Source organism: Syngnathus floridae, chromosome 4 (genome assembly GCF_059516105.1).
Source record: "Syngnathus floridae isolate MCC-2025c chromosome 4, RoL_Sflo_1.0, whole genome shotgun sequence".
Classification (NCBI taxonomy): Eukaryota; Metazoa; Chordata; class Actinopteri; order Syngnathiformes; family Syngnathidae; genus Syngnathus; species Syngnathus floridae.
This window is the reverse complement of record NC_142416.1, coordinates 11,757,336-11,783,001: the sequence shown is the minus strand read 5'-3', so window position 1 is coordinate 11,783,001 and position 25,666 is coordinate 11,757,336. Positions and strand designations below refer to the sequence as shown.

Below are 25,666 nucleotides of genomic sequence, written 5' to 3'. Positions count from 1 at the left end.
CACGAGATAAGACTGCAGCTCTTTAATTTTGCCAAACTGTTATTTTCTTTTTTATTATTATTATTAATTTGTCTTTTCCATGCCTTTACTGCAGCCTCGTTCTGTTCCGGTTTGTGTCTGGGGGTTTCTCCTTTCACTTTGCTCTTCAGGAGGTCAAATGAAGGCTCTTTTGGGTTAAGCTCTGGTGATTGACTTGGCCAGTTTGAGACTTTTTCCCCCTGATGAAATCCTTTGTTGTGTTGGCAGTGTGTTTTGGGTCATTGGCTTGTTACATGATGAAGCTTCTCCTGATTAGTGTGAATGCATTCTTCTGTGAATTGCCAAACAAAATGGTTATCAGAATTCATTCTCCCGTAACCATAATTCTAGTTAGTCAAAATCAAGCTTGATTTTCTCTGCAAAGGCAGAATTATTTTATCCTAATCTTGGACCGAATCTCCTTTTTTTTTTTTTTTACAATGCAGATACGTATACCTAATGCAACACCCAATGAGATTATTTAACAGACTCACAATCAGTGATCCTTGATATAATTTCAAGAAGTGCTTCAAAGCTGCTATTTCGGTGCATCAATTAGGATTAATTATTTGAAAGGCCACCGCCCAACACAAACAATGTTCAAGTGGTGCTTAGTGGCTGAACACAAAATGGCAAGGTGAATTGTTCACTGCTGTATAAGCTGTTTACAAGCAAGATTCACCAATGAAAGCAGGGCAAAAAACCAAAAACAATTTTAGGGTTCAATGCACACATTTAAGTGGCTTACAGTGCACACAATTGGCCGATCGCAAGGCCGATTTCTAATATTTCCCCCACAACCTGCAATGTTGTTCTGTTCTGGAGTTGGTGGGGATAAGCAACATGGAGGCGCTCGCTAAAGATGAATCCGCTGTGGTCACTGTGGTTGTTGGGTGCCATAACCCCTCTAGGGATTTATGTTTACACAGAATACACAAAATACAATATTGTTTATTTCAGTGGGTTTAGCCTCTCTCTAGATTAAAAATGTTGACATGAATGACAATAATTTAATTTATTGAAAATAATCTTTAGGGTTATTGTAAACTATCATGTTTCAAGTAAATATTCGTGCAGGGCGTGAGTGTTTTTTTTAATTTATTTATTTTTTTTATACTTTTTGAAGCAATCATCCCCATACATGAACTGCAACTAATATTTACAGAGCTGCTTCATAGTTTTACTTTTGTGAAAGGTGGAACGACTTGTGTTGGTGCTTTGACTGATCGATGGTGGTCCCCATTAAAAATCAATACAGAACTAATTTTCACTTTAAAGTGAAGTAATGCTGCACCCACTTTCCCCGCCTCAGGGACCTTCCTAGGCAGGGTTATAAGTAGGGGTGTGAGTGTGTGTATCATCAGTGTGTGTCAATGTCAAGGCATGTTGTGGAATGCAGCTACTTCTCAACTCTTCTGTACGGTGTGATCATTCTGACCTGTGCCATCCACTCCGCTGTTTCTTCTTCTTCTGTTTGCTCTGTCATCTCTTGGTCCTCAGGAAGGATCAAACTGGATTCATCCAATCCTCCCTCCCTTTCCCCCTTCTGTCACGAATGTCACTTGTGCATGGGGCATACTAATGAGATGACAGACGAGGGCACCGAGGGTAAGGCATTCACTCAGAGCTGAGCATATATGTGTTGGGGGTTGTATGGTGGAGAGAGGTGGGGGCTGGGGGGGTTCGGTCAAGGCGGAGGTCTCCCTTTTCTGCCGTGCCTCGCATTCTGCATCTGATTAGTGTGTATGTGCATGCCTCTCACATCACAACAGTGTGGGTGGAATAGGAATGACACAAGGGTGGGTGGCAATACAGAGAAAGAGGAGGGTGAGAGCAGAGAGGCAGGGCGACGGAGACGATAGAGCGAGAAGGAGGAAGAGGAGCAGGAAGATGAGAAAGCGCGAGCAAGTTGCAAAGGGCATCTAGTAACAGTGACGTTCTGGAGCGGCTTGGACTCTTAGACGCCATCGAGCTTTAACGTGCAACCAGTGCACACATCTATTTGGCTGATAGCAACGCGCACCTTGGGAAACTCTCACATGTAGTGTTGGGAATTACTCGTGTCTTTCTTCATGGAGCAGAAAACTTTGAGTGGGGACTCAGAAACAACCTCTCAACCAGTGAGTAATTGTGGCGTGTGAGTGTGTGTGCGTGTGTGTGTGCGTGTGGTGGGGTCTGATCTTACAAATGAAGTCTCTTTATCCAGTCGCACATTGATACTGATTGTCTTATGAAATGTGGCGTCAGTTCAATATTATGGTCGTTAGCGTAACTTCCTAAATTTGTCCCATTCGTCTTGTGATGAAGTGCATGATTATTCACATTAAAAACCATTCTGAAACTTTAGTTACACTGCTCCGCTTTGGAATGACAGGTCACGTGACCAGTGCAATCCAATCACAGAGCAGTTTTTGACAGCGTTTCAGCAACCTGTTGATTTCCACCTTTAGTCTGTGAAAGCAACAAGAGACAACACGCTCAGTTATGCATTGGATGTGTTCGTCGTCCAAATCATATCGTCTAAAGGTGTCAGTCATTCTCTGCTCTAGGGTACAAACCAGGGCTGAATCTATTTTAATTTCACAAAATGCAGCAGTGACAAAATAGTTTGCAGTTCTTCTGTGTTTATGCAACAGGCCATAATCCCCTAAACACTTCTTCTATCAATAGAAGCCCATTCATACCCTTCTAAAAAGGAACAATCACACAATGTAATGCCCAAAGATAAGTGACCCGCACACACATTACTTGTGTGTGTTCCTCGTGATTACCCCTGGGACCAAAAGTGTTTGTAGGGAAGGCAAATCAGATGATGAGTCAAAACTGGTCCTGTACACGAAACACCTCAGGATGGCCGGCTCAACATCAGATGCAGGCTCCACTTTCAGATGAAGACAAGTACCTCTTTTTTTTCCCCCTCAACAAGTGCCAGATGGGTGCAGTTCACCTCAAGAGCACAATCAAGCGTTGCCATGTGATAAGTCACTTGCTGCAGTGTGTGTCCATTTTGAGCGCAACAGGGGGATGTATGAAAACCTTTGCCTCATGACATTTTGACGGACACACACACACACGAGTCTATAGTCTATTACGATATAATACCAAGTAGAATTTTGTGCTAGCTTTAATAGAAGTTAATCATATGATAGTTGCATAGTGTTATCTTTCTACAAATAATGCAGAGTCAGAATTTAACCCCTCCCACACACACACACACACACACACACACACTCTGCCAGAAAAAAAGAAATAGCCTTAAACATCTTCTCATGACCTTGACCACTTCTGCTAAAATCAGCTACATCCCCATGGTAACAGATCATTCAGTTCTACTCCTGAAATGGAAAGATTTAATAAATGTTATCAGTATTCGCTTCCATTTTTGTGTTTTTTTTTTTCAAAAACAAGTGAGGAAAAATGATTCGGGCTGACTATTTTAGGAAGACTGATAAGTGGGCTTTCTAGGAAGTAACTGTCTGACTGTGAGATAGCATCTGCCATTGAGTTGAATCTGAATTGACTCGGTATGATCTGCGACTTACCATTTCATATTTTAGGATTATTAAGGCTGAATATCTAATAATATAATAATATTTTTTTGTACACTAAACCTTATTAGTAAGCGGTATCAGGTTATGCTTTAATTCCAGCAGCAGAGGGCACTGTTGGCGTTTTTTCCAATGAACTTGCTTGCATGTCTGTAAAAAAAAAAAAAAAAATCAATAGGGATAATTGAAGCTATTGCCAAAATGGATCCGTAAGATTGATGGCTCTCTAATTTTCCCAAACAAAGCTACTTTTCCAGCCTGTGAACGCTTTAACACACATCTTCTTGCCCACTCAAGCAACACTTTACTCATTTGGCTTCCACTATTCTCATCTGCTTTTAGTGCAGCAATGTTTTTTTTTCCCTTGGAACAAATGATTGCCCAATTGAGTTTATTCATCCATGACATTATAATGACTTACCACCTGAGACAGTCACTCCTGTGCAACCTGAAGATTGTCTAACAAAATTCATACGCTGTGATTAAACTCCCACCAATGTAGTTGTACATTATACCGTTTCTTTTCCTATTTTCATTTGGTTCATGCAATTAACTCGAGAGGGTTGAGGGTGGCGTTTGTACCAGCCTGCGTCATCAAGACTGTGGCAATATGCTTTGCCTCCATGCGCATGATGTGGTGGTAGTGGTGTGCGTTGCATGCAGGAGCCATCACTGATGTTGCTATGAGACAGGAATTGTGGAAGGGTAACTTCATCATACCTCAGCATTCCGAGCTAAGAAGTGAAAAGCTAGCAATGGAAAACAAAAACAGAGAACATCACCTTTTCGATGCTTTTGGCGATTTAGATTCCTTCCCAGCAAGAGGAGAAAAAAAAGGTGATAATGTCAATATTGAGTTAGTAAGTGTATTGCATAAGTATGCATTGACTTTATAGTCCCACTCAACATCCAAAAACAGGAAATTAGGGGAGTGTGGTGTTGGCTTAAAGGCCACTTGCACTTGAATTGTGGTCTTTGTGCAACTGGTGGTGTTCGAGTGCGTTGTGTTTTGGAAAAGTGACGGCACATAACAGAATCTTGTTGATTATAATATTGTCTGACTACAACAGCACAAAATAAGCCCTCCTGTCAATTTTGGAGCTGTAATGTGCCCCTATTAAAATAAGTGAAAACAACAAAAGTTTCTCCAGCTGTAGAAATGCTTACCACCCACATGGATGTCCACAGAAAAAGTTGAGCTCATCAGAGTGAGCATAATTTGAAAGAGAATGGTTGACTTTCTGTAAATTAAATTTAGATTTATTTCTAATAAAAGAAATATTGCTCATCCAAAGTGTTTTCTATCGAAAAAAAAGACATACTTGCACGATGCATTGCAATTGTTTCAAGCAGCTTCGTCAAGTCAAATTTAATTATATAGCCTTTAACCACAAAAAACGTCTCACAAGCTGAAAGATTAATACGTCATTTTAATTTGTAATTGCAAAAAAATGTTGGTCTTGAAATGAGGCTGTGATTTGAAAAGGGAGGTCAGAAGAAGAGGCTGGAGAGCTGAAGGCTGTGCTGGAACAGGATTGGCAGACTAACCTTTGTTCCCTCCTCCTCCTCAGCTCACACTGACTGGTCGGGGCGTGTCTCTATGGAAACAAGCCGTTTGTGTGTGTGCGTGTATGCATGTGAGAGACTGCGAGAGAATGGAACTTCCTGGTCAGTTTGTCGGTTAAACGTAGATTGTGTCAGCCTTGGGACGTCATAAGAGAAAACTAATATGTTAGCAATGTTTTGGCTCACCAGCAGCTTTAGCTTCTAGTTCAGTGTGTGTGTGTGAGTATACGTGCATGTGTGTGACAGATGTGCAAAACCCTGGTTTCATCCATGGTAGATGCCTACATGGGTTTCCTGTTCTAAAGATCTCCAGAAGAAACTCAGTGGGTGTCCCAGTGCAATGTGTGAGTGTGTTGTGTGTTTTTGTGAGCAACATGTAAATGAAGTAGTCAGTAGGCAGCAGGATGAGCTTGAGAAAGAGGCTCTCCTTTAAGCGGGTCTGGAACTTCAATACAGTGAGTAATGCACACTCTCTCTCATGCATATTATGTTACACATATCGCTAATCTTCTAGTAAATGTATTCTTTTCAGATCATAAAAGTGCTTCGATTCAATGACTGTGTATACTGTCCATCTACTTATTTATGTGATAGGATTTCAATTTAGCCTACAAAATTGTGGTTGCTTTAAATTGTCCTATGCATATTGTGTAAAAACGGAATAAAATACGCTACCTTTCAAAAGTTTGGGGTCACTTAGCAATGTCTTTACTTTTAATATAAAATCACTATTTTTCAATGAAGATAACATGAAACTAATCATTGTTAGTGTGGTTAATAACTATTCTAGCTACAAATGTCTGTTTTTTAATGCAATATCTACATACAATCATCCATCCAGTGTTCTAACAGTGCACTGTGTGTTAGAAGGCTAATGGATGATTAGAACACCCTTGAAGACCTTGTGCAATTATGTTAGTTTTCATGGAAAATACTAAATTGTCTGGGTGACCCCAAACTTATATAATAGTTTGATAATAATAATAATCAAAGTCAATGTAAAGCATTAAACTCATTTTATAAAGTGCAATTACTGCACATGTTGTTTGTGTCCCTTTAAGGGATGCAGCCTTGTGAAAATAGAAACAGATGTGGAAGTTGCTCTACTAACCAGCTTTTAAAATGTTAACTTGCTGCTAGTTCATTTTGTGGCATTATGAGAGGACTAATTGTAAATAGATGAATGTAGCAAGTGCAATATGATTCATCAATTTGATTTTCTGACTTTAAATAGTCTATCTGAAGGCATGGAAAATGACCCAATCTTAGAAATTTCCCAATCTTGTCATCATTTTTGAAATATCAACAAATGTTATCTCGACATAACGTCGTCCTCCCAGGGCATCGGGTGTAAAAGTGCACCAACTTTATCGCTGTGACGACCCCTGACAAGGGTGCTAAATTAATAGACTGTGTAAAGGTCATGTGAAATTCCGATATTATAAAACGGATGGTAATGTTGACTGAAAATATCTGTATGGATTGTGTACATTGTCCTGGCGAAGCCTTGGAACAAATATTTTGCGTGGACTTGAACCACTTTTTTTCCCCTCTTTTAAATGCAGTCTCCAGTCCAAGGTGGAGGCATTGACAGAAATTGGGACAAATGGACACTAAAACAAAAATAATTTCCTGGCCACTGTTAGTCACATTGTATCATTTCTACACACCCAAGACAAACTGTGTGAGCCTGTGACAAAGGAAAAATGCAGTAACTGCTTCTACTCCTTCACTTCTCCAATTATTAAGTTTGCTGTTGTGACTGGTTGCTACAGTCTTTGTATTTCATTCAAACAGATGTGTTTGATTTGATTCAGATCGGTTAATTCTTTGTGACAGTGGTAAGCTCAAGGCAAGCAGCCAAATCAAATCGACAACATTCATCACCCTTTTAGCCCTCTTAGTCACGTCTGATGTGTGACTGACTCACTTGTTAGGAAACAAACATGAACTGCATTCCTTCCCATTGCGGATATTGATTACAAGACCTTCAGACTCGCCCGGAATTCCAGCATCACTGGTTAGATTAGATTTGGTTAGCGAATTGTTGTTACGTGTGATTTGAGCAGCCACCAGTGAGTTCCAATTTCTGTCTTGCCTCTCCTACATTCAGACGAAGCAGTTGTAAGACCTGGCAGTGTGTCTCCAGGCCTCTCAATGGCCACCACTATTCACCTCATATTCAAAAGTAAACACTCAGTCACGCACACGTTTCAAACTGTTGGTGCAACAGCTTTCTCTTCAGCTGGAAGCGTGTTTGTGTGTGTGCCAAATTTGGAATTCAAAAACCAAAATGTCACTTTTTTGAGTTCAGTGTTTTAGGGTTCTCCCTGCCACCTTTTAAGACGACTTCAACAAATCAGTGTTACTCCATATTGAAGTCTTCTCTGGTGATATTCACTTGATTTACATGCAGGTGGATGTCATTCCTGACTAAACGGAGCCAGGAATAGGTTTCTGTGCTGCAAACAGCGGCGTCTTTGTGTTTCGTTGAGTGTATATGTAATCCTTCATAGTTTCTCGCGCGAGTAGACATGTTTTATTCACCAAGTGAAGTGTCTCTACCTGCTTTGTGTCTCTTTCTATAACGCGCCCCCCTTCTTTTTCAGGAGTCATTGTCCTAACTTGAAGCCCATGTGCACACAAGGAATGTTTTGGAAGATTCAGTTTGTTTAAAGGAACTTTTATAGGTGTTCGCGATTATAAAAACAGTTGAAACGGATGGCTATAAATTGTGCTCAGTGTTTAGCCCAATGTCCTGGGTACATAGCGGATGATGTAAGCCCCCACCTTCACCCAACTCACAGTTAATAAATCACTTGAGAGTAACTTGCAAGGTGACCAACCACTCCCTGCATGCACAAATACATGGAGGGTCAACAAAAACAACCGGGCACGTGGCTACATGGTGAGCTGACAACAAAATACAGTCGACTACCACAAACTGAATTCTTAGGGCCAAGTATAACTGCGATAACTATAAGTTGGCAATGTATAGTGGTAAAGTGTTTCCCTTCTGCGCATAAGTGGCATGCACACATTGTAGTCATTTTTTGTTCTGAGAATTGTCATGTTTATTTAAGTACTGTGAAGGAAAAGAAGATGGTTTTACAGAAGATTCATATTCACCTCATTTATTCATTCTACGCATGAACAAAACCTACACAATATGAGATCGATCATTATATTCCACTCCTGCTATCAGGGATGGCCGGCATATGCCAGCAGCAAGAGTGTGAAAGCTAAAGCCTGAGAAAAGGTAGATGAAGTGATGAAATAATAGAGAATGGGCTGGGGGGAACAAAACGTGTTTTTAATTAGTGTTACTGAATATGCCTGGATTGACCAAAAAGGGGAGACAAAAAAGGAGAGCATGAGAAAGTTTGTGGGGGAGTGAGGGAAAGAAAGAGGCAGAGAGGAGATTTGGAGCCTTTACTAGGGGCCAAACCACCCCACCGCAGGGAACGTCTGGAAGTGATCACATTAAGAGTTAGAGTCGAGGTGAAGACGAACGCACCCTACATAAAACAGGATTCTCCTATATAAAACATGCACACACTCATAAACTCACACACACACGCACACACATGCACACACCAGAAATGTGTGCAAGACGCTCTCACAGTCAACTACCACAAAGTCATATCAAATGTCTTTTGACTTATGGGAAATTACCTCTTCCAGAGGATATTAAAAAGAAATAAATGCAGACATTACACAGAGCGTACCATATGGCCGTTGTTTTCATTTGCCACCTTACTTCTTCTGGTGGAATCTAAGGTATTATTTTCCGCAAGACCTTTCTCATATTTATATTTTATATCTCCCAGGTTACTGTATAAATCAGTAGTTGGCAGGCTCAATTTGTGTGATTTATTTGAAGGACGTAACCACGACTATTCTTTACATTAGTAGTCAAGGGACATGGCTTGAGTCTCCTTTTGTTGCTGTTGTTGGCCTTGGTTGCTTAGTGTCAGAACTTCTGAGCCAAGACTTGTCAGGAGGTCTGTGAAACAGGCCAGTGATGAACCCAAGAGGCAGACCCAGTTAACAGTTTTCTGGTTGCAAAAGGGCATACGTAGGTCAGCCACGTCAGTATCACTATTTTTATTACATGACATCCATGTGGATTTTGATCCTCTCGCAAGATGACCACAGTAGACAACAAGGTCCCGCTTGAATTTTTTAATGGGAAAGCAAATGACTAACTAGGTGGGGTCAAGGAAGATTCCGTTGAATTTTGTCCAACCACAATCACTTGGCTGACATACTACAAAGTCACCACTCCCCAGTAAAGCTACAGAAGCTTTACTGTAAGTGTCCATTACATATCATATGACTTTCTTGAGGAACTTAATCACTTTCATCCCCATGCAGAAAACATTCCACACAATAATTTTCCCTTATCGCAATCTGCCTTGTGATCGTTTTGAATGAAGATGAAAATAAACATGTTGCAATTGTGTCCATTGCCAGTCCACAGATAAGCATTGTTAGTTCAAATTTAAACAGACATATTACATTGTGTGAGCTTATATTTCCTGCATTCTTAAAAATGTTCTTTGTAATAGTGTAATAATATGCAGCCTAACTAGTCAAAACACAGCGGCCATTTTGCCACTTTTTGTTGACCGAAAATGACATCACAGTTGCCAATTCTCAGGTCATAAACAATCGCGGCTTTCCTAAGTCAAGTCATTGGTTGTGACCTGAGACCTGGCAACTGTGATGTCAATTTTACTCATCAGCGAATGGCAAAACTGGATAAACGCGGGTGGATTTTGCTGCTTAAGTAATATTCCACAAACACAATAAACAAAAATAATAATTTAAAAAACAATAAAATTTTGTGGTTGACTTCCCCTTTAAACAAACAAAATATAAACTTCCAGGCCCTTATTTAAAATGACATCAGTTTAATGCTTATTAGTATACTATGTAAAGTAAGTAAACTTCCCTTGTGGATTTTATATGATCATACCACCAGTAGTTTTATCCTGAATTTTACACCACACAGAGACCCGTTTCACAATGAAATCATTTGCACATGATAGTTGATGGGAGGGCTTACATTTCAGGGCTTGAGCAATGAATTCAAGATGAGTCTGTAGTCAATTTGGAGGGTTTATGAGCTGAACATTTAACCCGAGTGCTATAACGTGACGGGCCGCTCCGAAATGGCAGATTAAAGGTGAAAGTACAGTACCTCATGGCAACATTTGTTGGATTTAGCATGCCCTACAGGGTGCCCTCTAATTTGTAAAGACAAATTGGGGGTTCTCACGTACTGGTCATTTCTTTCTTAAAATATCACTTTAGCAAAATTATGTGCTTCTATTTCTCTGGCTATTCATCTTATCTTTTTCTTAAATAGTGCCTTGAAAAATATTGTTTATAAACTTCCCTTCAAGTCATCTCGACTTAAAAGTTTCTATTTGATTTATTGTAATATTATATGGGTAAAATTATATGTGGATATACTGAGATCTATATAGAAAATAAAATGCAGCCCTTGGTGAGTTTCATTTAAATGTTTTTGTCTGGATCTCTGTCTGTTTCTGGGACTTGAATTAGGGATAGATTGGATTTTTGTGTATGTGACATTCACTTGAGAGTGTATTGCTGTTGTGTGAGCGGCACTCACAGACAGTAAGCACCTCCCGTCTAGGGAGGTGTTCTTGCAGAGCAGGCACATCCAGTTCACAGATGATTCCACCCACTGAGGACTTGAGTCTATCATGATGTGTGTGTCTGCGTCAGATCCCATGGGAAGTGTTCCTTCGTCCCGTCACGAGTGTGTTCGCTCGGGCCAGATGCCTCTTGGCCTTCCCATCACTGTATGAGCATGTGCTTGAGTGTCTTTTATCCGTGATGAGGAGAAATTGTAATCCATGTCTCTCTGTTTTTTTTTACAGTCTACCGCAGTCTCCGATGGAGGTGAGTTACTATTTTATCTTATTGTTTTCACTTATTGTGATTATTGTTGTGTTCTCATGATCTGCTTGTGCTCAACCAGTTAATGGTAACTGACACACTTTTTCCTCATGTCAAGTTGTTGAAGTACCTTGACAGAAGTATTGGGGTTGAGGCCATGGCCATTGAAATTTTAACGTCACAGAAATTTGGATGCTTTCACACATTATTCATGCAAGCAGTAAACAGTGGAGCTGTTTGACCTGCTCAGCCTTTCCCCGTCAAAACAAGCTTCAAAACAAGATGATATGAATGTGTTTGCAAGTCCTGGTATGGGTCACATAGAATGAAGCCATATCATTTTATTTAACACTAGGCCACGTTCATTAGCAGTAAAACGAACGAGCCATCTCCCATGGTATTGCTTGTCAATGTGTTTAAATGGATATTCCGTGTCTGCCACCCTGTTGTTGCTCAACATGTGGCGAGATAAACGAAAGGCATTGGTTGTGGATCATGCTAATGCTTTGACACCTCGCTGTCACAGCAGATGGGAGATAAAAGGAAGAGCTGGAGGTGAGAGAGGCAAAGAGACAAAAGGGATGCAGGCATGTTGGATTTTGATTGCTCACTTGTCACGCACCCAGCAGAAAGGAGGCACAGTATACATCAAATAGTCACTTCATTAGGTACACCTCACATTTTCCCCTCAAAAAATCTCATTGCATTATCAGATTGTCCCACACGCTGTGTGTAATATGTGGTTAGATAATAATCCAATACAAATTTACATGGTTTTGTGGTCCAGTTCTTTGATAAAATGATGATCACTATGATGGCCAGTCACTATGTTGTAACTGCCTCTTTAACAAACTGTCACTTCCTCTATAGAGGCTTGAACAATTAGTTACACCTATGTTTCATAATTTTCATCGAGTGACTATGTTTATTTTGATGTTGTGAAATTTGATGTCCACTCGTGACTAAACTGTGCAAGCGTGAACAGTATGCATTTCAAACAACATAACATCTACTTAATCTGATGAATATGGAGTTCAGTTGAAAGAAGTTTTTGTGAACTGATTTTTTCTCAAAGACATCTCTCATGTCAAGTCAGTAATACTCAGCTTTTTTATCACCAGTGACACTCCCGGAAAGGTTGTGGTTGTAGTTTGATGTGGGGCAGCAGGGTGGCCAACTGGTTAGCACAGTTCAGAGGTCTCATGTTCGGATCTGGGCTTCAGCCTTTTTTTGTGGAGTTCGGATGTCCTCCCATAGTTCGACCCAAGACACACTTAGAACCGCCCCCTCATTTGAATAACATTTCCTTTTGCATCGCAAGACTTAAAAACTGCCAAATTCAAAAACAAATAAATACAAGTAAAAATAAAAACAAATATAAAGAATATAATTGAAAAATCTAAGTTAAGAAAATTCTATGGAAAAAAAACAAAAAAGAAAATATAATGCAAACGAAAAATAAATAGGACAATAACAAATGAGATTTATGAAATAAATAAAAATAGAAAAATATAAATAGTAATAATAACAAATATATATATGAATAAAATGAAATATTTCTTCAGTTATATATTTTTTATTTTGGTTTTTATTTCCACTTTTATTTATTTTTATTTTGGCAGTTTTATTCCTCCATATCACCCCGCCTCTCGCCTGAAATCAAATGAGGTGGATTCCAGCACGCTTGTGACCCTGATGAGGATAAGTGACAGAAAATGGGTGGACAGTTATCTCTATATTAGTTATACATAAAACTGAGAGAGTCAAAAACATCAGCATGTTTTTAGCATTACCTTTGCTACATGGATTAAAAAATGGTTGTCCTGCATTGACAAGGCAAGACAATTATTGGTAACAAACTCCTAATGAATACTGCAGTGTGTGCGCTTGTGCTCGTACGTGTGTGTGTTTGTGAGTGTGCGCGTGTGTGTGTGTGCGTGCACACATCCTGTCATTTTTCCTTCCAACCTCCCTCACCTCTGAATTATTTATCATTTCAAGGCCCATGTAGGCATGTATCACTTACCCACTGAGCATATCAGTGGTGGACGCAGGCCATTATACATGCATGTGGCCGCATGTGTGTTGTGACCCGAGTCTCTTGGGCTGTTCGTCTGACCGCATCTTTTCCCCCTTCCATTCTTTTCTAACTTGTCCTCCTTGCGAGAGTGTCACAGTGTGTGACAGTGTAGTTTTACCCTGTGAGGGGGCCCTGTTAGTGTGAGTATGGATGGTGGGGCTTGGCTACCGCTTAGGATTCGCTACCGCTGGCACCACACTGGTTCCTACCAGCTCTACCCAGGTGAGGAGACAGCTGCTGAAGATTTAACTTGCTGGAGCAAGTTAAAATATGATGGTTTTCTTGGTTTGTTTGTGTGCAATTTCCTGTACGCAGTTTTATAACCACAACATATTTTTTCCAATTATGTTCCTATATGTTTTGGGGGGTAAATACACACACATTGATTGCTATAAAAAAAGAAATAAAAAAATATTTACTATGTAGAAAATTATCTCAGCCTAAACATATCTGACTTGAATAGAAATTTGTATTATAGCAGTTGAGTTGAGTTGAGTTGAGTTGAGTTGGGTTGAGTTGAGTTGAGCGGTTTTGGTGTAGTGGTTGATTCCAAAAAGGCAAACTATAGTAGGCACTCATACCAGGATGTGTACATATTTTATATAAAGTGCAAAAAAGTCCTGCTAATTGTCACAGAATAACTGAAGATTGGGAGTGTGGATGTAATGAGCTGCAACCGATTCCTTGGACCAAGTGTGTCTGGGCGTGTTGATAAAAAGCTGTTGCTAATCTTCATGGTATGGTGATACATGTTTTCCTCCTACAGTAATTAATTGTGCAACACAAATGTGTGTGTGGTGAGTTAGTTTAAGACGTGACAAAGTTGTGAGTCTGTACTGAAAGAATTAGTCCTTTGATGAGTAGTTGTCACACCACTCGGTATTAGGTAATTCCATGGATATTCCTCTAAAGCTCTAATTTAATCATGTCAACATTGTACCATACTGTATGACCCATAATAAGTTTGAAATTGTATTGTTCTTATTCTACTGTGGGATCTTTTTGAAATCGGGCATACTTATAATTTGTTTGCTAAAAGTCATTTCTTATGCTCTAATCTAAATTTAGTTTGAGCTAGCAACAGCCAATTTGATTTGATCTGATTTAATATAAGATTTATTTAAACAGTGAATAGTTCCTTTTGAAAGCACAGCTGAAATAATAGATCATTATCACCAAAGCATAGAAGATCAAAAAGATTATCTATCCATATTTTCTGGAGAAGTTTGTGCTTATATGCAGGACAACATGCAACCATTTTTTGTTATATCCACTTTGCACCTTCAGCCCCGTCCCCGCTAAGGCACATTTAACATTTTCTGTGGGCATGCGCATACACGCACCACTCATTTGCACCTCTGAATTTATTCATTATGTTCTGTCCATAGCTTAATCTTTGTCTCATAATAAATTAGATAATAATAAAAATGATAATAATAATAATCATTTGAAAAGAGTTTGAAATTTCATCACTTATAATATCGTGCAGTATAAGAACTATACTTTACTGTATACTGTGTATTACTTAGCCAAAAAATGTAACATCCATATCCATAAGTGGAATCCAATTGTGTGTCTGTGTGTGTGTGTGTGTCTAGAACTGAACAGTGTGGAGCTGCAGGGCTGCAGCAGTGACAATAGTCTGAACAGTAATGCCAGCCTCCCCAGTGTGCAGAGTCACCGGCGCCACACCGAGAGGAGAGTGGCCAGCTGGGCCGTGTGCTTCGAGAGGCTGCTGCAGGACCCCGTGGGAGTCCGCTACTTCTCGGTAACATATTGTAATTGCTCTTCTCCACGCTACATTTGCAGGGACATTATGGCTTAAGCCTCTTGACTTTGCTTGTCAAGTGTTCCTAAGAAAGTATCAGTTGAGAAACTACCTGATGTAGTGGTGATAGTCCAAGTAAGTAAAATTCACCTTTGGCCTGCAGCACTCTCAGAAAAATGAAAGGTGCTAAAAATAAAAGAATTGGAACACATTTCCCAGTCAATAACTCTCAAGGCCCACAGTTCGCAGTCTAGCATCTGCAAACCGGCAGATTTGATTTTAGAACATGTATTGATTACTTGTATAGAAAATGTCAATAAAAGCATTGCTTTGGCACCATTTGGTCATATCTTGGTGCTAAGGAACAACTTGAGAAGCTTCATTTAGATGAAAGTAATGCAATTAATAATTTTGCACTGGGGCTCACTCTTCAAAGGTTCTCCCTTTACCCAGTAATTTCACATTTTCTGTCCTGGAAATGATTCTTGGACTTCAATAAATATCACAAGGGGTACAATAATATTGTTTGGACCCTGAGTGGCAAAAGTGGACTCAGACCCACTTGCTGTCATTTGACATATGTCTGTAAAACGTACCTGTTCCAGAAAAAAATAGCTATTCATATTATTAATATAATCCTGACCTTGATTATACATACCAGGTAAATGCTGCTTCATTTGTATCCCACATTGTTGTTCCTGCAGGAATTCCTGAAGAAAGAGTTCAGTGAGGAGAATATTTTGTTCTGGCAGGCTTGCGAGTTCTTCAGCCACGTCCCTGAAAATGACAAGAAGCAGGTACAGCATACACTATGTATACTTTGTATTTCAATCACTACAATTTTCTTGCAATATATTTTTTAGACGCTATAGCTTGCTCTGCCGTCTTGCTTGCAGTTGTCTCAGCGAGCCAGAGAGATCTACAACAGTTTCTTGTCCAGCAAAGCCACCACGCCGGTCAACATTGACAGTCAAGCTCAGCTCGCTGATGACATACTCAATGCCCCCCGACCTGAAATGTTCAAGGAGCAACAGTTACAGGTTGGCTGTACAACCAAACCAGAAATTTGTTGGATTTAGATAACACCGGTGGGAGGGGGGGAAATGAAAATGCTATTTTGACACTGAATTAGTGTTGGACTTGTGGTTTCTTATACAACACGAGTTAAGCGAGGCATGTTGTGCAGAGGGGGAAAGTTTAACAGAAAAGCTTTATTGACTGAATGGAAAATGTTACTGTTGAGAGTCACAAGGCTATCCTTAAAAATCACCCTCTATCATTTGACTCATTCAACATGAAATCTACAGATATTGAACCATAATCGTGGTTTTCCAAAACATCCCTAAGCCTGATGACATAACTGCAATTTTGACACCTGCATAAAGAAGTCAGTCATAGGACCACAAACAATCGTCCTTGTACAAGTCTCCTCTCCAATAATGACTTTTCCCCTCCCTGTGTTGATTACTTCTCTTTGCTTCTGCCATTTTTAGATTTTCAACCTGATGAAGTTTGACAGCTATACACGTTTCCTCAAGTCTCTCCTCTACCAAGCCTGTATGTTAGCAGAGGTGGAAGGCCGACCCCTGCCTGACCCTTACCACGTGCCCAGCAGTCCCACATCCAAACACAGCACCACCGGCTCGGACCGCTCCAACCTGTCCACACCCAAGAAGGTAAGCACAAACACCTCCACTCTGCTGCATGTCAAAACAACTGCCCATTTCCTCTCTTCCGGTTTGGGTCCTACAGGAGGACAAAAGGAGCAAGTCAGGCCGCTCTTTGAATGACGACAGCCGGGATGATTCGGGAGACCGCAGGAAGGGCATGTTCTTCTCCTGGTCTCGCAACAGGAGCTTTGGCAAAGGCCCAAAGAAGCGGGAACTGACCGACTTTAATTACAGTCAGTAAATCTTCATACTTAATCATATGTTTTCAATTTCCTCATTTTTGGCAAGACAACACCATTGTGTAAATGTGACAAGTCCAATTGCTGAATAGTGTGTTGGCATGTGGCTCAATGACAACATGTTTCCACGCTTTGTGACAGTTCCAGTAGAATATATTTCACTGGGAAAACATGAATGGGGTCATTTGTGTTTGATCAAAAACCATCTATGTCTGTCTTGAATTTGTTAAATGAAATATTTTACAGATTTCTCCGGTAGCAATGGTCGCCGTGAGTCCCAGGGTTCTCTGTCCTCGGGCGCCAGTTTGGAGCTGGGGATGTCTGCTTCTGGGAAGAATGAGGTGAGTCTGGAAAAACTAAAACACATCACATTACATTGCTAGGGAGCCAAACTTTCATGGGAGCATGTACGTAACTTGATCTCATCATTGTTCTTCACTTTTTATTCCCGCATGTTCCACACCTCCTTCCGTTGTTTTCTTATAGTCTTGTCTGTTTCGGTTCTTCAGGGAGATGTTTCCCGTGTGGGGGTATCAGAACGTGGAGGAGGCAGCGCCGTCCTGAGGCAGTGTAACATCAACCTGCCAGATGGTTCTTGTTGCTCTGTGCCGCTGAGGGCCGGTGTGTCCATCAGGGAATTGTTGCTGGGGCTCTGTGAGAAGATCTGCATCAACCTGGCAGCTATCGACCTCTTCTTGGTCGGAGGGGAAAAGGTAGTACAAAACACATGTATGTGCCGCTATGTATAATATACTAATATACTGTACTAGAAATGAAATTATTACTATTATTATTTCCTGTATTTGTTTGAGCTATTTGAATGAATATTTTATGTCAAGCAAAAGTTTTTAAAATCAAGGCGTATGAAAACAATCTAGTCTAAAAGTAAAAATAAAATGTAAACCACGGTAAACTACACACACACACACAAACACACACACTGCTTAAATGTCTAATTGTATCTGTCCGTTGTTCAAATTCACACTTGTATGACCTCAGCAACATTTGACTTTGGAGGTTCAGCTTTAATTAGCACTTGTTGTCAACTTCCACAGCAGTTCTATTAGTTCTGTTTTGTGTAAATGCTCTACCAGTTTCATTATGATCAACTTGCATGCACTGCATTTAAAAGGCTGCTGAATTGTTGTTTTAATTATTAGCTTCATTTGAAGTTGCTCCTGCTGTAATTTTGGTCATCATAATGATGATTATGAAAAGGTTTTGTAATGTTTTTTAATGACATGACCAAAGCATTTTATGATTTTTATTTTCATTTTCCAGCCACTTGTTTTGGATCAAGACTGCATGACGTTGTGTTCTCGGGACCTCCGACTTGAAAAGCGCACTCTCTTTAGGTCAGAAACTTTCCATCCTTTGTATCGTAACTTGTGCCACATTGATGGAACCTCTTTGACCTTTTGAGCAAGTCCTTCAAGCTCTGAACTCTATTTTCTTTTTGTTCCAGGCTAGATTTGGTCCCTATTAACCGCTCGGTGGGCCTAAAAGCAAAGCCCACCAAGCCAGTGACGGAGGTTCTCAGGCCGGTGGTGGCCAAGTATGGTCTGCACCTCGCCGATTTGGTTGCACGTATTGTAAGTCTAGTTCTTGAGCGCCGGGACTTTGCAAAGTTGCATTAACTTGTATAATTTGTCTCTCTGAATTCTGTTTCTCTGAATTTGTGTGTTTCAAGAGTGGCGAATCGGAGCCTTTAGATCTCGGTCTTCCCATATCCAATCTGGATGGGCTGCGAGTGGTATTGGATTCGGTGGATCACATGCCGGGAAAGGGTAATAAAAAAGTTGCACATTCCGTTTGTGTTCACAGAAAAAGGCATATTTTATAATGAAGTTACTGCACCTTCCGTTCACTTCCTCTCCTTCAGCACCGTCCAAAAGCCACATCGGGGCTTCCACAAGCAGGAACCAATCAACAACAGTAAGATGCCATCCAGCTTTTATGTCATCTGACTTTGGAATGTTTCATAACCCACTGAATGTCGCCACTTCCTGATGATGATATCACGCTACTAAGTGTCTCCCCCGCTGTCCTCAGTTGACTCATGTCTGTTTGCAATGTGCCCAGGTGTATGACACGTGTCTATGGCAGCATCCGGCCGTGTGTGTTTGTGTTTGTCTGTTTATTGTGATGGGCAGTGAGCCACGTCACATTCCCAAGTTCTCCCTTATTTTTTTGTGGGCTGTCTGTGGTTCAATGCATCGGCAACTTTTCCATCTGCTTTCTTATTTCTTTCTTCTGTGATAAGACCTCTGATCAAGCCGTGCCACTCTTGAAAGCTTCATAAATTCCATCTGGAAGAGAATTAGTTGGTGGTGGGAGTACCATAGCTGTAGATTGTAGATTTAGTTTATCTAATTGATGGCAATCTGCAGTGGTTATTTGCTTCTGTAGTGGGGCTCTCCATTAGTTGTTGGAAGTTGTTGTGTGTGTCATAGGTTTGTGGGTACACAGGGTTCAAATTTGTGTCATTGATGTAATGTGTGTGTGTGTGTGTGTGTGTACATATGTATATATTTATATAAATAAATAAAACAAATATATATATATATACATATATATGTATATTGTGTGTGTGTGTGTGTGTGTGTGTGTGTTGTGTTGTGTGTGTGTAAACCATTCAAGCCTTTATAGCAGCGGTCTCCAACCATTTGACATAGTTTGGATAAATGAAACCCCCCAAGCTATAAAATCGTGTTATAGTAAACAGCAAACAAACCAACAAGCAAATAAATAATGTGGATATTCTTTGACAAAAGGCCCCCCGTGTTGCATAATCAGTATCACTTTCAGCACATCAACAAAATGAAGGCTGTATTTAAAATAAAACACTCCGTCTGACTTAATTCACAGTGTGGAAGAAATTTATTAGACCACCTGTCATCCAGCAGCACCAAGTGCTTTGATATTGACTTTGTTCATTTTCACTGAGCTCTGATTGTGTTACCGTTTTGAATAGCAATGAGGAATTTCAAACTGCATTCGCCTTTCTATGAGCACATTCATTCCACTTCTCTTCTCTGAGAAGAATCTATAAAAAATTGCTGGGTAGCAATCAAACACTAACGCAATTTTCTCATCAGCAATGCAAGTGAACAACCAAATTATCAATAGTAACTTCATAACAAATTACCATTACTGTTGCCATCACCGAAACATGAAAAAAATAATTTGCTCTCAACAGATTTTTTTAGCATTGATATCAACTGTATGTAGCTTTTCGGTGACATAGAGAAAAAGGGAAAAAAAACGGTGTTCCTTTGCAATTGTGAATGGATGCAATTGTGAATGGAACATATATATTTTATTTATTTATTCATTACTTGTTTGTCACTTTAAAGGGTCTATAGATTTGACTTTCAGTAATTATGCAATATGATTTGTCTGGTCCAGTACATGAAAAACCAAAAGGCTGGCGGCCGCTGCTTTAATTGGCACCCTTTTAAATACTTGGGAATCCCAGTTCCACCCCACAGTGCTTAAGTAGCCTACATTGCAATGATGATTTATATTTTGTTTTTATTCTTATCATGTCTGGGAGAAATCAAGTACTTCTATTGCATCATCCGTATGTTCCAAGTTAACCAAAAAGCACCAACTTGTTATTAAGATTCCAAGAAAGCCATCGGCCATGAATCCCATCACGCCCACTCGTGCATTATCAAGATGCAATATAATAGCACCCCTTCTTCTTGAAAAGTGGCCCCCACGCTCCATCAAAATGCTGTCACGCTGGTCTCCATCAGTAGCTCTAATCACTAGTCGTGCTGTACGTTGACGCCTCTCCGCTCCGCTCTCCTTGTGGCTCCCAGGGGGAGGACAGGCAGTCAAGGAAAGCCGCTTCCACCCACCCCCATGGGGAAAATGGCAAGGCTGGGCCCGGCCTTGACACAAGGAGCCAGGCCTTACCCAACCACTCTGTCTCTCTTCATAAGGCTCCGGAGAAAAGAAAGCAGAAAAAGATTAATATAGACGAAGCTGAAGGTAAAGATACAAAGACCTCCTTCTTCTTTCTTTCTTCGATTGTCTTTTTGCTCCTGTGTTGCTGTAATGACACTAACTCGCTGGCATGTGTGCCGTACTGCACCAGCTAGCTCTATGTAGCGCACACTGAATGTAGCTTTGACTTGCCAAACTGACTCCCTATGCTTGCATGCCAACTGAACTCCAACAACGAGCACTGTTTTCACCTGCAGTTCGGGAGGTTCACTCACTTGTGTTTGTGTCCGTACGTGTATTTTTTGCATTTGTGTGTGTGCGCGTATACAGAGTTCTTCGACCTCATATCCAAAGCTCAGAGCAACAGAGCTGACGACCAGCGAGGCCTGCTGAACAAAAGTGACCTGCAGCTGCCAGACTTCCTGCGCCTGTCACCGTCGGCGACCGGTCGAGCCGCGCCTCTGCCCTTTGACCCCGAGCCCGGTTGTTCCACCCCTTACTCCCGCAACCCTGGCAACGGTAGCGCTCGCTTGGGGAGCAAGGCCAGCCACAACGAAAGGGCCAGCGGCAGCCATATTCTCAATGCTCATCATCAGTCTCAAAGTTTGGACTCTGCGTTGGGCTCTGACATTGGAGGGTGGGCGAGCGCCAGGTCCCCTTCTTCGCTGTTTCCCGCCACAATCTCTCCCATCCACCCGTCCCAGGAGGCCCAACATGGTGCATTCAAGGACACTGGCAGGGGGTCATCAGTCCAGATGCTGGAGGAGGACGCCTTGTCAGACCTGACTCTAGTGGGCGAAGGGGACATCAATAGTACCAGCCTCAACTACGTCACCCCCTCCAGCCTGCAGTCCAAACCCCACCCCCAATCCCAACAGCAAGCACGGGACATTCGGCCTAGCTCAGGTACTTCCCCCGTGTGACCTTTCACCTCTCCCTTCAGCCACCTATGAGCGGTCGTGGCCTCTTTTGAGTCAGTTTGACGTGCCCTGTTGCCCGTTTTCACTTGAGACTTGAATGCATCCACATCTCCTCCCTTTCTTTAGTCCTAACGTGGGGCAATAAAAACACTCCCTGTGGCACAGAAGCATTTGCTTTTAGTGTAACTGTACAATTGCTTACACTACAAATGTATTATAATAGTCATGTCTGCACTGTGACTTAAGTTGGTCATACAGAGGACAGAAAGCTGAAGCGGGGATAAATGGATGCATTATGTCAAAGGTCACAAGATGTCCTTGGAATTTTCCTACATGGTGTGCGTATCTGTGTGACTTGCTGTGGATTTTCCTTTTTCTTTCCCTGAGACTTTATAGTGAGGGAGGAGTGCAAGGATGACTCGTGGCAACCTCTCATCCAGCACCCTTCACCAAAACAACATAATGATGCACTTTAGCCCTTTACGAACAAAACTCCACACATCCGTGCGCGTGTTGAAATCGCTCGTTTACCTTGACACACTAAAAGAATGGAAATTAACTTATATGATGTACGGTTGATGTGAGCGTATCATTTACAGCTTTGTGCACACTCGCCATACAAATGCAGATTTTCTGCTATAGTAGCATGAACGAACACATTTGCTCAGCTGTTCTTTGTTCCAACTTGAGTACAGTACACTCTGTGTTTTCACCACTCTCACCTCGGGCACTCCTAATGCCATTCATGCAAACACAGGCCACAGTCATTGTGCACGCTGACACTGCTTGCAGACCAAAAAGAGCCAGAAGGTTTTCCACCCACTTTTCAGTTTGTCTTTTTTTTGCACAAAATCACAAAGTTGTTATGTATGAAAGGTTTTCACAGAGTAGTAGCTTCCCGCAACCACTCGAAGAGAATCCGGTAGGTAAGAGGTATTTGTAATCGGACACATTCCGTCATTTTGACTTTCTTCTATATGTCACAACACAATAGATTTGAAATAAAACAATCAACGTTGAAGCGTATACTCTTAGCTTTATTTCAAAAGGTTTCCCAAATTGCAATTGTCCTTGACATTTTATTCACAGTACAGCGCCTCCATATTCATCTGCCAAGCCATTTTCTCAAAGACAACACTGACATCACTGACAACAGAACTTAAGCTGCAAACCGCCAGTGTCACCTCCATTTTAACCGAGTATGTGGAATAATGTAAATATAACTATCATTTTAATAAGTTAATTTTAATAAGGCAAAAGTCAACAAAAACTCAAATGCTTCTCAACTCACTACATTATAATGGCTAAGCACTCCATCTTTTCTGTTGTATACTTGATGAAATATTAATTTATCTCACCTTATATTTTTTACCCTGTCAGTAAAACAAAAAATGTTAATTTGTACGCAGCCAAACTAGTGAAATCCCCACGTGTTGCTCTTGTTCATCTGCATTGCAGCCATGCTGTTTCTTCAGCTCTGCTCTCTCTCAAACTGTCTGTAAATAGATAAAATAAATGTTAATATCTTGAAGTCTCTCTTTGTCTTACTAGAGCAGCCTCTGTTTCTTTTTCCTGTCCTTTGGCCACTCTGAGTCCTGTGACACGGCACGTGAGAGGCACATGTAGAAGCACCTAGCCTACGGCAATGCTGCGCTACATCATCATATTTCATTGATAATGTTGCTTTTACAACAAAAGTATAATTGTACTGTAGAAATGTTTGGAGAATACGGAATACGATGACTTTCGGTGATGCTAAAGGTTACCGTTGGGCGTGCGCACACACACACACACACTAACATATATATATATATATATATATATATATATATATATATGTATATATATATATATTTCTGTTATATGTTGTGCAGATCTGTCCCACAACAAAGTTACAAGCACAATAATACAAAAACACAATGTTAATATATATATATTTATATAATATATTTATAATATATGTTTTATAATTATATGTATTTATAAATCCTTACAAAATATTTCCTTTTTATAATGTTTTTTCCTGTTTGGTTCTCATTTCGTGTGAGAGCAAGAGAAGTGAGGCAGTGGCGCAAAGCTTTTGTTTTACGGGTACAAAAGCTTTTTCGGTGGAACTGGGCTAATAGATGTCCATGGAATCCTTCGGTTCAGTGCCTTGTTAGGCAAGCTTTGTCATGTTCGGCTTCAGATATCTAGTTCAGACAAATATTTATTTCATGAATTTGTTATAGAAACACAAATTAAAGTTCATAATGGGTAACACTGCAACAAAGACATACAGATTAATGTAACGTAAACAGACCTGTGCTCCTTTGTAAACATGAAATGTTGCACAATTTTTAGCTGTGAGTACCCAATTCTCTTTATGAGAACCTTGTCTTACTGTAAAAAAAAAGTATCTTGCTAGATGAATAAACTTCCTACATTAACAGTTTGGCTCATCATCACAAATGGCTCCATCTGCTGGTGAAAACAAACATGTGGAAACATAGACAGACAGACAGACAGAATACAATCACAGAGAGAGAGAGAGAGAAAGAGAGCGAGCGAGGGAGACTCAGACTAGTCATATTTAATGCTTTTAAACAGGAAGCTTTTTAAAACCCAACGTTTCTGTGGGTCTCAAGTCTGTTTTCAGTTTTAAACAAAAAGGCAGCTATTTTTTCTGTCAGCCACTGGATGGCATCCCTACGCATGAATTTCCCATGATGTACTTGGCATATCCGCCCCCCCTCTCTCTCTCTCCATCCCTCTGGCTCTCCACCCCCCTCCGTCTCTCTCTCTCTCTCTCAAGCCTGGTTACAGGATACTGATTTCAGTTAACTGGGGTAAAGGGGCCCGTTCAAATGACAACAAAAGCTCTATGTGCCATTTATAAAAATTAAATGAATAAATAAATGTATTCATTCACCAATCTGACTTTGCTCCAGTAGTCAGGGTTATCTGGGGTAAGTGCAGCCACTGCAAAACTCAATTCACTGGATCAGGCTGCCCATCTTAATTTCTTTTTCATTTGACTTATCCAATGTAGTTCACTAGGTAGCCCCAAAGGACACATAAGTAGGACTGTTGCCAGTGATTGGACATTATAATTCCCTTGGAAAGTGGGGCAATTGATCATTTAAAAATGTAAACCCTTGCGGAGATTTATAGAAATGAAATGTTGCATGATAATTGTTATCCATTTCCTACCTTGTTTAATAATTGTTGATAATTAGTGCGCAAAATCATTGTGAACTACCACCCTAAGCTATTGACGCCGACAGTGTTGTGACAGGTGAGTCTTCTTTAAGTTCATAGCAAACTTACAAGTTTTCCAAGCATGTTTGCTGTGTTTCTGTGTGGTTTTCCTCCACCACCAGTTGCTTTTTTGGTGTTTTTTTTACAGCAGCTTCTTTGTCCTCAGGTAAGGATAGAGGCAGATGGAGAGGGAGGGAACGAAGAGAGAGTATCAAAGTTGTGAGCAGCACAGCATCCAACCGTGCACCCCCCTCTCCATCTCCTCCTCCTGCCTCCCATCAGCCTGCTCTCCGCTCACGCCGCAAATCCAAGTCGCCTTCATCTCGCTCCAACCGCAAAGTTACCAAACAAGCCTTGGATGTGGACCAAGTTGTTGTGAGCCATGACTCTGCCAACCCCAGCCAAGGCCGTATAGGCTCCAAAGAACGGCGGGGCCCTCGAGGACGTGAAGTGGATATGAAATGGGAGGACATGGCCTCAGAGCTGCGCTACCGTGGTAGCAGGATGAGGTCAGCCGTGTATCAGACCTCGGACCTTCCCTCCATGGTCAAAGCCAAGAGACAGTTGGGGCAGAATGAGGGCAAAGGTCCAATAGAGCGAGATAAACTGAAAGCAACATTTGTATGAGAAGCCCACCCACCCACTGTCTGACCTGACGGGAGCTGAGCCTCGGAAGCGGCTTGTTAGTTTCAAAGTGGATGTGAAGAGTGTGCGGTCAACAACTGAGGA

At 40.9% G+C, this 25,666-nt stretch overlaps 1 protein-coding gene across 2 annotated transcripts in view; it reads left to right on the top strand.

The window, feature by feature from the left end:
* The window catches only part of rgs12b (regulator of G protein signaling 12b), a 35,440-nt gene extending 12,212 nt beyond the window's left edge, over positions 1-23,228 (top strand). The window contains exons 6-19 of one of the 2 annotated variants that reach the window (XM_088373720.1): positions 11,048-11,069; positions 14,745-14,914; positions 15,619-15,711; positions 15,811-15,954; positions 16,408-16,590; positions 16,667-16,817; positions 17,070-17,164; positions 17,333-17,536; positions 18,105-18,178; positions 18,289-18,415; positions 18,514-18,610; positions 18,706-18,758; positions 20,651-20,822; positions 21,108-23,228. In XM_088373720.1, the coding sequence (XP_088229846.1) occupies positions 11,048-11,069; positions 14,745-14,914; positions 15,619-15,711; positions 15,811-15,954; positions 16,408-16,590; positions 16,667-16,817; positions 17,070-17,164; positions 17,333-17,536; positions 18,105-18,178; positions 18,289-18,415; positions 18,514-18,610; positions 18,706-18,758; positions 20,651-20,822; positions 21,108-21,700 (2,178 nt within the window). In that variant the 3' untranslated portion in view covers positions 21,701-23,228. The remainder of the gene's footprint in view (positions 1-11,047; positions 11,070-14,744; positions 14,915-15,618; positions 15,712-15,810; positions 15,955-16,407; positions 16,591-16,666; positions 16,818-17,069; positions 17,165-17,332; positions 17,537-18,104; positions 18,179-18,288; positions 18,416-18,513; positions 18,611-18,705; positions 18,759-20,650; positions 20,823-21,107) is intronic. The other variant, XM_088373721.1, reaches the window with a different exon arrangement.
* Positions 23,229-25,666: the final 2,438 nt, after the last annotated feature.